Source organism: Vanessa cardui, chromosome 9 (genome assembly GCF_905220365.1).
Source record: "Vanessa cardui chromosome 9, ilVanCard2.1, whole genome shotgun sequence".
Taxonomy (NCBI): domain Eukaryota; kingdom Metazoa; phylum Arthropoda; class Insecta; order Lepidoptera; family Nymphalidae; genus Vanessa; species Vanessa cardui.
Window position 1 is genome coordinate 3,666,363 of NC_061131.1, and position 16,120 is coordinate 3,682,482.

Here is a 16,120-nt window from a genome sequence, read left to right on the forward strand (position 1 = left end):
AAATCTAGAACACGTTCTAAAATTTGTGCCTTTATACGAATGGAGCAAATATGCAAGTCTGAAACTATTAATAGAATAATGAATTCTATATTAATCAGATAGTAGTTTTTGCGTCAAATCAGAAAAACCCAGCAAATTAAAAATCAATTCTTTCCTTTTGATAATATTATCAGGCTATGCATACCTTCTAACTTTCAAACAGACCAGGTCGTTAAAATGTTTCACAATATTCATAATGATTTAAAATAAAACGTTGCTCATAACAATAAAACAAAACATGTACTTTGTCTAGAGTATATTGTGTTGATATTTATTGATCGATAAATTGCTAAATCATTTGTGAACGACGGAAGAAAGGTAGATAAAGAAACATCGCCCAAGACGCTTAATTCCTTATCGATATCTTAAATACGACGTTCTTACTAAGTATAGACTAATATCAACCTCCCTGCCTATCCCGAATTTGTCCCGCTAGGAGAATAATTTTATTTACTTTTTTAATATTTTCAACACTAAAATTCTACAAAGTATGGAATACTTAAAGAAAAATACAATCAGTATGAAAAATACAATAAATGAAATTTAAAGTTTAGTTTATATCCGCAGACATAATTTCTTCCAAATTTCTTGTTAACTATTTTTACAGACTTACGCCCAAAAGTTGTAGCGTATTGTCGTATTAAATTTTATATACCTCTATATATAAGTATGTAATGGAAGAGTATCCAGTGAAGCAATAAAGTCCCTACGTCAAAATTTATACAGTGGTTTAGTGATGTGAGTCTCAGCCTTGAACTCCTAGAGGTGCATGAGCCACGGGGTCGTGACCAAATTATCATCAAATTGGCCACGATCGACGATTAAAAAATGGAGAACTTAAATAAACATGAACTGATATGAACAAATTAGCAGAATAACATCCAGAACAGTTGAGAAATCCAGACCGCAAAAACAAAGACATATTTCGAAAAGTCAATGAAGCAGACATCGTCGATCAATGCAATAATTTTGTTATCAATTTGACGATATAAACTGAAAGGCTTTTTTAATGCACCATTATTAATATATCTTCCAAATATAACTGTTGATAGAAAACTAGAAATAACAAATATCCAACACCCAAAATGAGGAACGTAATTAACTCCAAGATCATTATAATTCGCTTCATCACAATGTAGTTGATAAGACAACGAAATAATCACTACTTTTTATTAATCAATACGTAAGAATGTTTTGTTATCGTAATTATATTTTGCAGGGAAAAAATCTAGACTCCGATCATTTGTAAATGATCAATTTGCGAAACAAGACGGGCATATAAAAAAGTGTTGTTAAATGAAGGCTGATCTAAGTAAATAAGGTACATTTTGATATTTTACGTGTTTCTAGTATCGTATTAGGTGATTTATGGTTTATTTGTCTTTTGTTGTTTAAATTACAGATTTTTATTGCATGTTTATTTTTAACCGCAATGTGTGAAACGATTTATATATCGTCGTTTTTGTAGTTTTTCATAACAGTTACAAACGAGAAATTCTTATGGACTAAATTTTACCGATAGATTTAAACAAATATCGATTTCGAAACATATTCCTTTGTGATAACAAAATTTGTCTATTTTCTTATTTTGAAGCTTCGCATTGTGTTCTATAACGCCATCTAAGTTAATAATAATAGTTAATAAGAATTTGGAACAGTGAATAAAATATATTTTTTAAATATTTTTAGTACATCGATAAGAAATAAATATAATTATTTCTCTTATCGATACAAAGATGACTAACAAAGTGAGACAAAGGTCGCTCAGCAATGGAACTAAAGAAAATGACGAAAACGAAGTGAAGATAGACGAGGAACAAAAATCAAAATATTGGGATCCTCTCATAGATGGTGTAAGATGGATTGAAAAATATTCCGAACCTTTGGAGAAATTCTTTGAAAGATTACCAGACTTTATAAGCACATTTATAGCAACGTTTGCTGTTTTTACATTCGGTGCTACACTCAGAGGTAAGAATTATATCATTTATTTACATCCTAAAAGAATGTTATTTAGGTGATGATAAACATTCTTAAATTTTTCAAGTCATGTAATTTTTTTTGGTCACACCCTTAGATATTTACACTGTAAGTAATTTGAAACGTTCCTGTCATCATGAATGCACCTAAAACCTTGGGAACTAAAATTGACGAATTAATTTTTGCAGTAGGTTTTAAGTTTATCCGAACAGAAAAGATCACTGATAACGTAAATTAATCTTCTGTTATAGTTACAGTAAAGTTAATAGAAAAAGGTTATATTAGACGACCGTATTATTGGCATTAACATTACCAGTAATGTCTATATTTGTTACTTAATAAGCTTATAGTAAATACATCATACGAAGGAAATTATACGGATAATAAGGCTGAGAATTAGTACCAATTAATATTCCTGCAGGATAACTAAGGAAAAGCCTATAAATAATTTATTTTTTCGTTTCTGCAATATTACAACTTTCTTTGATGACTCTTCTTCGCATATGTAACATTCATTAGTATAGTTAATTATTTTAAATGACTATCTAAAAGTGTGCGAATCCTGGAGTAATGCCTACTAATTAATTAAATAATCGTAATAAATAATAAATAAATAATAATAAATAATAAATATGAGACAACATCACATACATTACTCTGATCCCAATGTAAGTAGCTGAAGCACTTGTGTTATGGAAATCAGAAGTAACGACGGTACCACAAACACCCAGACCCAAGACAACATAGAAAACTAATGGTAATCTACATCGACTCGGCCGGGAATCGAACCCGGGACCTCAGAGTGGCGTACCCATGAAAACCGGTGTACACACCACTCGACCACGGAGGTCGTCTGAAATGAAAATATATATATTCTTTTCCGTAATCTAATCAAATTAAATATTTGAATATATCTTATGTAATAATTTTTAAGTATTTACTTATCGTGACGATACCAATTAAATGTACTGGCGTCGATCGAATCAATTGTTTCTCGTATCATATATTAGAATCTTGAAATAATTTTAAACGAAATTATGTAACAAGGAGATATTTATAATAGGAAAATAAATCGAAGCACATGATGTATTTATCAAGATAAACTTCATTCAAGTAGATTTTTGTAAGAATATAATGTACCCAAATTTGCCGTTTATAATAGTTACAATATTGACAATATCATTATAATACTAGCAATTTGCAAAGGATGCTGCAAATCGCATTCTATTTTCAAATTCCAAACCTAGTCAGTTTTTTCTATCATAAAATCCTATGGCTCGTATAATGCCATTGCTGTAAATGAAGTCTCTTTGATCTCGTTGGATTGCTTTTCACAGGATTATTAGAGTGAGGTTATAAGCCCACTTTCAATTGCTTTGCTGCGCATGATATATCTTGCGCAATTGGTTATCTTCTTCATTGCATCTCTTATGCATCTACTTTGAGTATCATCATCGTAGACAGCCTCATTATCAACTGTAATCTCGTAGAGAAAAGAATCAATAAAATATTTAGAAGTCACTTTAAAAATAAATAAATGAAAAGTAAACGGATGTTTTGAAATGGAAATGTACTGTTTTATAAATGTATTATAAAATTTGTAATTTAATGATAAAAGTAAGTAAAAGGACGATACGAATCAATGTAATCTTTTACTACGGCAAGGTCAAATGATTAATTGAATTAATTATATTATTTGCTTTCAATAACCGATTAAAAAGTTCGCACTTAGATCTATGATATTGTGAATTAAAAAAATAGGCTCTCACTCCATTTCCAGTAAACGTTGTATAGTAGTGGAGTAGTAAGCCCATGCTTCATGCATGCATGTTAGTTTACGGGCAGCCTAACCATGTAAATATTATAATTGTTTTATGTGTTACTCCATACTATTCGCAGCGAGAATAGCCGTACAAAATGCCTTCCAAGTGAGGGTATTTATGGCAGTTGCCACTAATCATTAGTCATAATTTCAAATATCAATACTTTGTATTGTGCATTTAGGATTTGAAGTGCGAGTGCGTATTTTTAGACACAAGAGATAAAAAATCTTACCTTGATTGCCAATCTATACATATAATATAATTGGAGTGTCTGTTTGTAATATTAAAATAGTTCTTTTTTACTCACTGCATATGTATGTATACGAGTACATGGTACATATTTTAAAATAACAATTTACAAATTTTATGGGTCTGTCTGGCTGTCTGTTTGTTCCTGCTAATCTCTTAAAAGACTTGACCGATTTTGACGGGACTTTCACTGGCAGATAACTGATATAATAGGGAGTAACTAAGGCTACAATAAATATATTTTTTGTCAATTATTCATACAGGGACAAGGTCGCGGGCAGTTTTACGCTGCTGTGCTTCGAAAAGAACTAAAAATCCACAATCATTCGCCAAATTTTTCCCTTTTCGTATCATTGAAGTACAACGACTATCAACTGGCTACTATTTCTACAGTCCTTATCAATCAATATTTATTTATTGATTCAAATGGGGTTGAAATCTAAGACCAAAGAAGCAATCAAAAACTGTTTTTATTTCCTCTGAGATAAAGTGTTCTATTGTCCTAAAATGATAAGATTTCTTTTCTTTTTTTTTAATGACCTGTAATATATATGCTATAATATAAAGAAAATATCAGGTAGTATCAAAACCAGTTAGTAATTGATTTTAAACATTGTAATTCAGTATTTAAAGGTTATCTACAGGTCGCGCGGGTAGTAACAGTCACGTATCAGATGATACTACCTGTTAATTGGTAATGAGATTAGATAAAAAAAAAATTCGTAAATTGATATCAATATTATATTTCACGCAAAATGTGACCGGTAGTTCTGCCTATTTTAATTTGTAGTTTACGTGATCTATATTAACGTTTTATCTTCTACATCCTGGTAGTTACTTGAGGGTAGGGCTTTGTGCTCGCCCGCCTGGATACCATCTACTTATCATATATATATATATATATATATATATATATATATATATATATATATATATATATATATTACCGCCAAATAGTAATGTGTGTTTCGATTTACATTGTGATTGAGTCAGTAAAACTACAGCACGAGGGCAATAAGACCTTCCAAGGCGCATTACAGTACAGTAACAGCCAGTGAATTTCCCACTGCTAGGCTAAGGCCTCCTCTCCCCTTAAAGAGAGAGTTTGGAACATATTCCACCACGCTGTTTCAATGCGGGTTGGTGGAATGCATATGTGTCAGAATTTCGATGAAATTAGACACATGCAGGTTTCCTCACGATATTTTCCTTCATCGTTGAGTACGAGATTAAAATCCACGCGTTCTAACCTCTGGGCTATCTCACCACTGGGCTAAGGCAATGCGCCATCGGTTACGTAAAATTAGTAAAATGTTATACGGCGCTAAAATCTGTGGGCAGTTGTGACATCATTCATACTCAGGTGGTTCATTTGTACGATACTTAAAGCCATAGCCATGTATAGCCATTAGTTAAAGTAGAATTCATTTATTAACGAGTTACCTATATTATTAAAATATAATATTTATTTCAATCAGACTAGTAGATAAGTAACTTATGAGATGAGCTTTTCCACGTATAATTAACGTAAATTAACACACACAGTTATTTTTACCTTGGCATAAAATATCAATAAAGGATTACCAATAAAAAATTGACTTAGTATTTATTGATTCATAGGAATGATATATGAAAAAATAATTGTACTTTACTGACATACTCCATAGTAAAAAAACGGTTTATTGATTCCTAGGAATGATTTATGAAAATATAATTTTAATTTACTGTAATAAATTGATGCAAATAAGTAGCTATCGAGTTTCTCGTCAGTCCTCCTGACAGAATCTTTTCTTTACATTTAATTCAACACTGAAGCATGACGATTCAAAATTGCTTTCATGAGCGTACTCGATATAAAGTTATAATAATTAAAATATTAAATTAAATATTTTTTGTTAAATTTTTTGATTAAAATAATATAATATTTTTTTATTACAGACAGTTTATCTAATTTGTTTACTCTTAATATCAGAGTTCATAAAAAAAACACTAAAAACCAAAAACAACATCATAATGAAAGATATGTCTAAAGTTCAGGAATTTTCCTTACTATCTGCTCCAAGTTGATGACATAAATAAACTCATCATTAATAATATTGTATTAATTTACAGGAGAATGGGTGGTGATATTAGTGACAGCGTTGAAACAGGCAACTGGGCAGACCCAGACCGTCCGCAACATGACATCGGATGAAATTTACAAACTATTCACATCAGAAAATCTGAAGATGGAAAACTTCGCCTTCATATTCATAGCCGCCCATTGCGTGTCGTTTGGCACGTATTTCGGTATTGGCGGCTTCTTACACGTAAGTTTGTTCGATTAAGCAATTTTCGATTATAGATAATTTATTCAAATCGTTCTTTAATCTGATGGAGATTGATTACTTATTATTATCGTTATTTATCATTTTTTCCCATTAAAGTAGTAAAAATATGTGTGTTAATAAAATGCTAGTTTTATTCCGCGGCTTCGCTCACGGTATGACAAGAGCGAGGTATAAAAACACTTTAGTCTATAATTTGTGTTTTTTCTTGCGGTTTAAGCTTGCTTCATACAAAAATTTCATTAACTTAATTCCAGTGATTTTGCATTTCCATAAATATTTTTTATATCTGTAGTCCTATTCTATTGGTATTTTTAAGAGTTGAAATAGAGTAACTTCTGAGTTTCTCAACCGACTTCCAAAAGGAGGAGGTTATCAATTCGTCTGTATTTTTTTTTTTTTTTTTTTTATGTTTGTTACCTCATAACTTTTCACTGGGTGGACCGATTTTGATAATTTTTTTTTTGTTTGAAAGGTAGTGCTTCCCGTGGGGTCCCATTTTTTTTTATTTTTTTTTCCGATGATGGTATCCATGTGAAAACGACATAAGTCTTAAATTTGCGTTGTGTATATGCGCGACAAATAGGTGAATAACTGAAAATCACGTTAACCAATTTTGATAATTCTTTTTTTATTATAAAATATATACTTCAAGGGTAATTTGGTGAATTTTTGGTAAGGTTCTGAGCACAGGATCCATGACAAAGTGACGGAACGGAAGGGAACGGAACAATTCTGAGGAGCACGTTAGCGATACTCGGTCGAATCTTTTATTTATAGGTTATTTGGATATTTGAGTCACCTTCCGTAATGTGGTTATGTTTATGTAATTATCATAGTCGAATATTATAATCAACTAGCTACCCACCCCAGCTTCGCACGGGTGCAATACTGATACTAAATATACTACAGAATTTGTTTATATACGACATCACATCGCAAACTTCTAAAATTATCAGTGTTTCTTTGCTATATTGTTCATGTATTATATACACAAACTTTCCCCTTGAATCACACTATCTTTTAAAAAAAATCGCATCAAAATCCGTTGCGTAGATTTAAAGATATAGGGACAGAGAAAGCGACTTTGTTTTATACTATGTAGTGGTGGAACTCCTATACGGCTCGCAGTTAGGGTGCGATATGGGGCAGAATTTCTTACTATCTTTGATCAAATTTTGTGTATGTGATGTGATGTCATATGATGTACGAAATATAGTTGGTCTTTTTCAAAGTTTTTTTGCTGAGTTCGATTACAGCTCTTTCGAGGGATCCTTGTAGTTCACGCCGCGTGACGTCTTAAATCCGCATTTTCGAAAGTCTATTTTTCCTTTATTCGCAAGTTTCCTTTGAAATTGTCCTCGAAGTAGTTTCTGACTCATATAAACGGAACGCTTAATCTATCCATATTAAAAAAAATTAGTTAGTCAACATCAGCTTCACTTAAAATCAAAAAATAAATAAAATTTTAACAAAAAGAAAAACCGACTTCAAACAAAACACTATTTTAAAACAAATGAATATGCACGAAAAAGTAATAAAAATAATTGCGTATTCAACATATTTTTTAGAGTCTTCCTAAGTTAAATGAAATGAAAAATATTAGACTACTTAAAAGTCGATTAACGATTATATCATGTAGTTATAATTATTGTTATATTTGGAGTCGGTGTCAGCCAATAAAACCCTACAGTATATCTATCAAAAAACAATACGAGAATACTTTAACAAATATGTTTTTTACAAATTACCTTTTACACAATAATATACTGGATCAATCAAGGGGCTCGTATCGCTTCTTTCTTTTGATTGTTGGGGCAAGGGCACCGTGGCTGACACCGGCTCCAAATATACCAATAACTATAACTACATGATATAATCGTTAATCGACTTTTAAGTAGTCTAATATTTTTCATTTCATTTAACTTAGGAAGACTCTAAAAAATATGTTGAATACGCAATTATTTTTATTACTTTTTCGTGCATATTCATTTGTTTTAAAATAGTGTTTTGTTTGAAGTCGGTTTTTCTTTTTGTTAAAATTTTTGCCAATTCTTCTCAGTAGAATCTTCATTCTAAAAGGTGGCTTTTCTTAATATAGTTTGTTAAATGACGATTCAAAAGTGCTTGTTGAAGCCTACATGAATAAAGTATACTTTGATTTATACTTCGACCGGTGATCAAACTCAAGTTAGACCAGTTACATAGAAAATATTATAATGTACAAATGCATGCTTAAACATATGTGCATATTCCCTCACTCCAAACTGCCCTTTCATAATCTAAAGGGATGGCTAGTGGATACACCCGGAGAGGGGTTGACTAATCACGGTTTCACGTGTTGTTTGAGGCATGTAATGTTACACACCCAAATTAGGTGCTCCTTGCTTACCAAATTTCCTAACGGAAAATCTTAGTGTTTTTGTACAGGCTTTTCATTGGTTCACGACTTTATGAGTGAACTACTAGACCAAAGCAAAAGCAAAGACAAAGTCGGAAATGTAGTAGCAGTATTATTAGAGATTTGATAGTGTATTTTGTATTTATCTTGTTTAATAGAGATAGTGTGAGGTTCGGATGTAGGCTAATTTTTGTATCAACAAAAAGATCTATCCCTTGATTTTATTATTAACGTTCATTATGTAATATAAAAAAGTAATTTATACGAAAAAACTGAAGTTTTCAATTGAATTTTGGAGAATCTGCTTTAGAAAATTGCAAGAAAAGGCCAGTCAAATACAAACAAATCTGTATTTCTTGATAAGTTTAGAGTTAACAACTATCTTCTAGGCAAGCGTGCTACTTCGTAGACTATTACGATTCTTGACATCTGGCTACACAACGATTTAAGGCTAGCCTATTGTGAGTACCTGACAAAGAAACAAAAACAAAAATGGCGGGCGACTGCTAATTTCTTATAAATAATTAAACTCGATAAATCTTACGCCCAGCAAAGGTTATACGTAGATAAGACCGTCTAAAGATATGAAATATCCATTTTTAAAATACATATTTTATAGATATAGATTAACAAAATATGTTATTATCTTTTTCACACGTACATAATATGTACTAATAAGACTATTATAGTTCATTGTTCTTGATAATAAAATGAAAACATAATCTGAGAACATGCGAACTCTATGAATCACGTTGATTGAAAATAATTCTTTGTCCACTTGAAATAGGATTTAAAATTTATTAGCCATTATCTGCTATATTTATTGAGTGATTTATGAGTTACATACATATAAGACGACGTCTTATATGGCTTAATGACTTTTGAAGGATAGTCTGTACTGTCAAAAGACGACGAGGCTTTTTGCATTCACGAAATTATTTATGTTCATTCGGTAATAAAATCTGTGATTTCGAATGTACATTGGGAAAATTGAAATTAAAATCATTGTTATTTCGCCGATGATCTTTGTCATGTGGCTCATTAAAGGGCACTTTTATAAATGAAATTCACTCGAAATAAATATGAGATTAATCGTTGAATACATACTTTTTAATAAGTTGCATATGATTAAAAAATATACACATTATGTGCTATAAATGAATCATCAGTCGTATGAACAAACTCCAAACTAACTTCTTCCAATCTCAAGCTCTGATAGCAATAAAAGACTATACATTGTAGTATCGTATATATACATAGTTGACCTTGTACCGACATTATTGAACCATACAATTTAAAATCGAAAATAAATGTAAAAAACATTAAAAAAAGCTTGATTTTGAAATTTAAAAAAATAATTTATAAGCTTGATTTTGCACATATAAAATTATTAATACAATAAATTGAAAACCTGTATACGCTATACTAAACGATGTTGTTCTACGCATGTTAATGAATACAATCACAATGACAACTCACTTATCACTGTTTTATGGAAGAAAAACACAAACAACTTATATTAAGATTTGCTATGTAAGGTACAAAGTACTTTTGTTTTTTTTTTTATATTTATTTTATTATTATGGTATCGTTTTAAGTCAAAGTATTGACAATTAATACCGATGTACGGATAAATCCAGTGGGGTTTTTGTTACACCGTCATCACTATACAAAAAAACAATCAATAAATAAAAAACCATATTGTTTCAGTGGTATTTCTACGTGCGAAGAAGGCATTTGGCACATGAGTGGAAGATCCAGCCAACAAAATGGTTGTCTCCAGAACTCGAGCGTCACGAGATCATGATTGGCACACTTTCTCTCATCATAACGGGATCATTCTCAGCGTTTCTCGCTTGCTACATCTACAACGGAAACCCATCAACCGTGTATTATCAGTTCGATGAATTCGGCTGGTTGTGGTTCTTCCTCCAGTTTCCAGTACTTTTCATTTACAAGGTGCATTTGTCATTTTTGTTTACTTTTAACAATTAATATCATAACTGAACTGATACGTGCTGTCTATATAGATCTTGGACGCGGCGTTTTGGTGCATATGGATTTTGGATCTACATCCATCTGTCACATGGGCTGTAGCTCTAAAAACTTAGTTGCCCTGCAGAAAAACGATATTCTGTCTCGTTTTATTAGTAACATAAGGATATGAGATTTTTTAATTAAGCGCCTTCTTCAATAGCTTCATTAGTATATCATAGAGCATCAATAACCTTTTAGTCATGTGACAAGAAACTGGTTAGCAAAAACATTTTTGTGGATCGTCGCCAGTATCAAGTTTTTCCTAAAAGTCTTGTAATTCATTTTCCTTATTAATAACTAGGACTACCTCAAAGTACAGGAATGAAACTAATATTCGGATCATATGTCATATTTATACATTTATAGACGTATTGATATTGAAAACAAATATGAATTAGTATGCTGAAATTTTATTTAAAATAAAAATGATTTTTGAAACAGGTAAACTTTATGGACATTTCAAATTCAAAAATTTTATAAATTAATAAGTTTTCAGAAACAAGACTTATATCGCATTTTGATTTAGCTACTTAACTAATTTAAGTTAATATATCCTGAGATATCATATTTACCAAAAAACAAAAGCTGTTATGGATATATAACTTGGAATTAAAAGAAAATAACTTATATTCCAGGACTACACCACGTATATCCTGCATCGTCTGTACCACACACCGTGGCTGTACAAGAATTTCCACAAGCTTCATCACAAGTATAAGCAACCGACTGCCTTCTCAGTAACTGCTATTCATCCCGTAGAGATTATGCACGTCCAGCTCACGATGTGCTTACCACTCTTTACCATACCTGTCCACTGGTGTAAGTATATTATCTAATACATAGAACAGTTCAGAAATTAATTTAACTATTTTTATAAATGAAATATTTTGAAAGGACGAAACATTGGACCTTTGAATTTGGACCACCTAATGGTAAGTGGTCACCATCTACAGGTGCATACCAATACTCCACCGACCTTGGGAACGAAGATGCTATGTCTGTAGTGCCTATAGTTACACTGGCTAACTCACCCTTTAAACTAACACAACAATTCTGACCATTGTTAATTGTTACTACTAGTCAATTTGCTATTACTATTATTAATATAATTAAATGTTGTTCAAAATTCTTCGATACCACATTTATGTAGCCATGATAATAATTTTAAACTATGGCTCAAGGTGCCGAGGCCAATTTACTCGTCCAACTATTGATGCCATTGTGTACCATATGTTACTAAGAGATAATTTTAAGACTATTTATTATTCTTCCAGTGTCCTTCTTCTCCGTCGCTATGTACAACTACTACCACGGTATCATTGACCACTCCGGTATCAACTTCAAAACTCAGTGGTGGCAGCCCTGGCAACCAGAAGCCGAATTCCACGATAAACACCATGAGTTCTTCCATTGCAATTTTGGCTTCAATATGTCTCTTTGGGATAAGGTAAATTTGTAACGCAAATAAATTACCCTATTTTATGGAATAATTACCTGAAATTATTTATCAAATCTTGTGAAAATTTTAGTAAATAATTACGATAAGTATAAATATTTTAAATCTATTGATAACAAAACATCTGTTTAAAAATTCATGACGTAACACGAACTAATCGCACGTTGTTATAATCTAATCAATAAATTGAGATTTACACGATAGTTTAAGGTTAAGTAAATCCATTACGATTTACATAATTAATCAGAAATTTTGCATCAGCGTGTAAATTTCCCACAGCTGGGTAATAACCCCTTCTCCCTACGAGGAGAAGGTTCGGAACATAGTCCACCATGCTATTCCAATGCGGGTTAGTGGAATACACATGTGACAGATTTTTTTTGGAATTAGACACGTGCATGTTTCCTCACGATGTTTTTCTTCACGAGACGAATTTTAAACACAAATTAGGCACATAAATGTTCAGTGGTACCTGCTTGGCTTTGAACCCACGATCATTGGTTAAGATGCACGTGTTTTAACTACTGGGACATTTCGGCTTGTAACATTGAAATCATTTATTTTACAGTGGCACGGAACTATGAGAAAGACCAATCGAATATATACCGAAGAAACCTTCCACGGTGAAGCTCCGGAAATAGATTCGCCTGAAGCTAAAAAGATTATTGAAACAGATCCTGATGTCAAAGAGTTTGTTGAGCAAACAAAAGCTAGTTTAAATGACAAATAAACATTTTGTACGATAAAAGATGACATTGAACCATCTATAGAGGATGTACTGGAGATTAAACATGTTAATACTTGTTAAAAGGGTAGATATGTAAGTTATTTTAAGTGTTCCGTCGAGGTTAATTAAAGTTAATTAAATTATTTAAATTTGTACTTTTATTAATAATAATAAGAAAGGAAAAAACATTTTTATTAGTGGTGTTTCATACATTTGTACATAGCGAAATATATATGACGACCTGTTTTTTATATTTCTACTTCAAAAAGGAACTCTCAACAAAACCTATAACAACAACAGCATGCTGTTCCAAATCGATTTTGTGGAATACACATTTGGAAGAATTTTCATGAAATTATACACATTAGGTTAGCTAACGATGTTTTCTTTCACTGACTACGAATTGTAAACGAACATGAACATTCAGTGGTGCTTCCATGGGTTTGAATCCGCAATCATCGGTTAAGATGTATGCATTCTAACCATTAGCTCACTTCGGCTCTCAGTTACCTTTAAGGTATAAATATAATCTAGATTATTTTACGTACAAATAATGATCTAGAATTCCTTAAACGAAAAAAAATGCGTACAAGCAAAACAATATCAATTTGTACGTTGATATATTGTCTGGTAATGATTATTACTTTGTATGATTACATAGAAAACATATTCTTATCGAAACCAATATTTGTGTGGTAATTAGTTACAATCACTGAAAATGCCAGAATGAAATACATTCCGCCCAATAAAAATAAATGTCTTTTTTCTACATACGTTGTAATCTATACATATAAAAGCAAAATTCAACTTACTAACTAATCATATACTATAATCTACAACATTTAAATTTGGCAGATAGCTTCTTTATAAGGTGTAGGGCAATACATACAAAAATCATTTGACATTTTGTGCACAATGATTAGATCATACTTTTCTGTAGCGTGTTGAGGCCTTGCGATCAGATAATTCTTTCGGAGGACAGACAAAGTAGTCTATAAATGTTGAATGGAATTCAAACTTTACTTTTATTAAACTTATTAAAGTCAATGTGTCAATTGCTATTCCTTAATGAGAAATCTTATTATGTACTTTCCATACATTCCATACAATGAATCGCTTCGCAACTTTGTATAGTACATACATACATTTGGATACATTTCTCATGATCATTCAGGATTTCTGTTCAGTTTAATAACCTTTCAAATTATTTACAATGACATATATCCCAATTTTTTTTTCTGCACCTTCTACCTGGCTGTATAATGAATTCGAGAAAAGACTTGAAGGTCATAAATAAGTAAAGCGAAATAACTTATTTAAATCGTATTAAGTGAGCACTCAGAAATAAACAAACACTAAATATCTTTGGACGATGAACTTCCAAGATAATAAGTACAAATGAGTCTAGATCAAGATTTATTAATGTTTGTTCAAAAATTTAAGAGTTGTTTACAATACAGTCTGATTTACTTAAATCTAACACTATAGATTTTAAAATAACCTTAATTGTATATTGTTTGTCATAAAAAGTTTAATAGTTTTGATTATCCATTTTCTGTGACTTATCAAGTGAAAATCGTGTTTAGTTTGACTAGTATATTTAAATGTACAATTGAAAACACGAACTAAATAAACACATAGAAGATTTATTAAGTATATTAAGTAAGTACTTATACTTACTTAATATACTTGTGGGCCTCCCGCGATTTTCGCGTTCATTCATATTAAATAATTGGAGTTTAGTGATAACAATTTTCTTTAATTTTGTTTACGTTTTTCATTTTATTTAAAATGTCGCTCTAAAACCTTCCAGTAAATTTTACCGCTCCCTTTTATTAAGTCATTGTTAAATTACAACAGTTTAGTAAATTCAATTAAAAATTCTCTTGATTTTTCAGCACATCAATAGCTAGAACCCTTAAAAATGAGATGATAACTAACTTTATATATGCAGCTATCGTCTCATAATCACTGGGGCTAAATAAGCTTACGTTATTAATATATAAGATTTGTATAAATAGTCATATACTGGATATTAATCACACTCCAAGTAAATTGGCAAATTTGCCGTCATGGTGCTGTAAGAAATATTAACCATACCTTGCATTGTCAATGCACCACATTTACGAACTAACATATTATGGCCCTTGTATCTGCTTGGCTTGGACAATGGCTTACTCACCCTTCAAACCTAAACACAACAATACTACTGTTTGGCGGTAGAAAATCTGATTGGTAGATGGTGGACTTTGGATATGCACCCGTCTGTATAGAAGACAAGCTTGCACAAAGTCCTACCCATAAGTAAAATTTCGTTTTATATATTAAAAGCGACCCTCCCCGGCTTCGCACGGATGCAATGATATGACGTCACTATGGAATCTTATAAAATTATCAGTGTTTATTTTCTAAATTGTGCACATAATATTTTATAAAAACCTCCTTTTCGAATCACTATATCTATTTAAAAAAAAAACCGCATCAAAATCTGTTCCGTAGTTTTAAAGATTTAAGCATACATAGGGATATAGTTATGAAAAAGCGACTTTGTTTTATACTATGTAGTGAAGATATTTAGATACACTTCACTTAATTAATAAACCTTTAAATTGACTGTTGAATTACTCGTTATTCTAGTAATTGTATTCCAGGTGCTGGGTCTAAACTAAGTTCGAGCTAATAACAAAATATCGGGTTTTGTTTGTAAAATTCTCATTAGCCGCACGGAGTTGGAAAGTTGGTTGTATTAAAACTCTTGCTTTGGAAAATAGGTAAAGCTGTTGGCCCTGAAACTGGACTTTTGTCAGATCGCGTCGGTTTATGAGTACTCTTAACTTGAAATCTATTTGAATTCCGAGTTGATTAGTGGTTGTTGGTTATCTGAGTTCTTTGAAAATTTTATCATCTTTATCATTTTTTCGTTCCCAATAGAATAGTTATAAGTATTATTATGTTATTGACTCTATTTTTCTTGATGGCAATCAGTTATTGTGATCTATCTATAAGAGTTGAATTCCTTTAAAAGTAATTGATTCATTTTTGCAAGTGAGTAAATTATATGAGTTAATTGAATAACTTAAA

General features: G+C 31.2%; 1 protein-coding gene across 1 annotated transcript; it reads left to right on the plus strand.

Annotated features, from left to right (window-relative positions):
* Positions 1 to 1,253: 1,253 nt before the first annotated feature.
* On the plus strand, positions 1,254 to 13,188 carry LOC124532618 (delta(7)-sterol 5(6)-desaturase ERG3B-like). The gene is made up of 7 exons (XM_047107604.1): positions 1,254 to 1,360; positions 1,729 to 2,010; positions 6,204 to 6,400; positions 10,530 to 10,778; positions 11,492 to 11,675; positions 12,131 to 12,303; positions 12,881 to 13,188. The coding sequence occupies exons 2-7, from the start codon at positions 1,776 to 1,778 to the stop codon at positions 13,040 to 13,042; spliced, it is 1,200 nt and encodes a 399-aa protein (XP_046963560.1). The 5' UTR covers positions 1,254 to 1,360; positions 1,729 to 1,775; the 3' UTR covers positions 13,043 to 13,188.
* The last annotated feature ends 2,932 nt before the right edge of the window (positions 13,189 to 16,120 follow it).

What these genes read in the sequence shown, in the direction of transcription:
- LOC124532618 (XM_047107604.1), top strand. Translation starts at nt 1,776, where the DNA reads ATGACTAACAAAGTGAGACAAAGGTCGCTCAGCAATGGAACTAAAGAA. An exon ending in TACCATACCTGTCCACTGGT is followed by an intron (nt 11,676 to 12,130) that starts GTAAGTATATTA and finishes TTATTCTTCCAG; the next exon opens with TGTCCTTCTTCTCCGTCGCT. An exon ending in ATATGTCTCTTTGGGATAAG is followed by an intron (nt 12,304 to 12,880) that starts GTAAATTTGTAA and finishes TTTATTTTACAG; the next exon opens with TGGCACGGAACTATGAGAAA.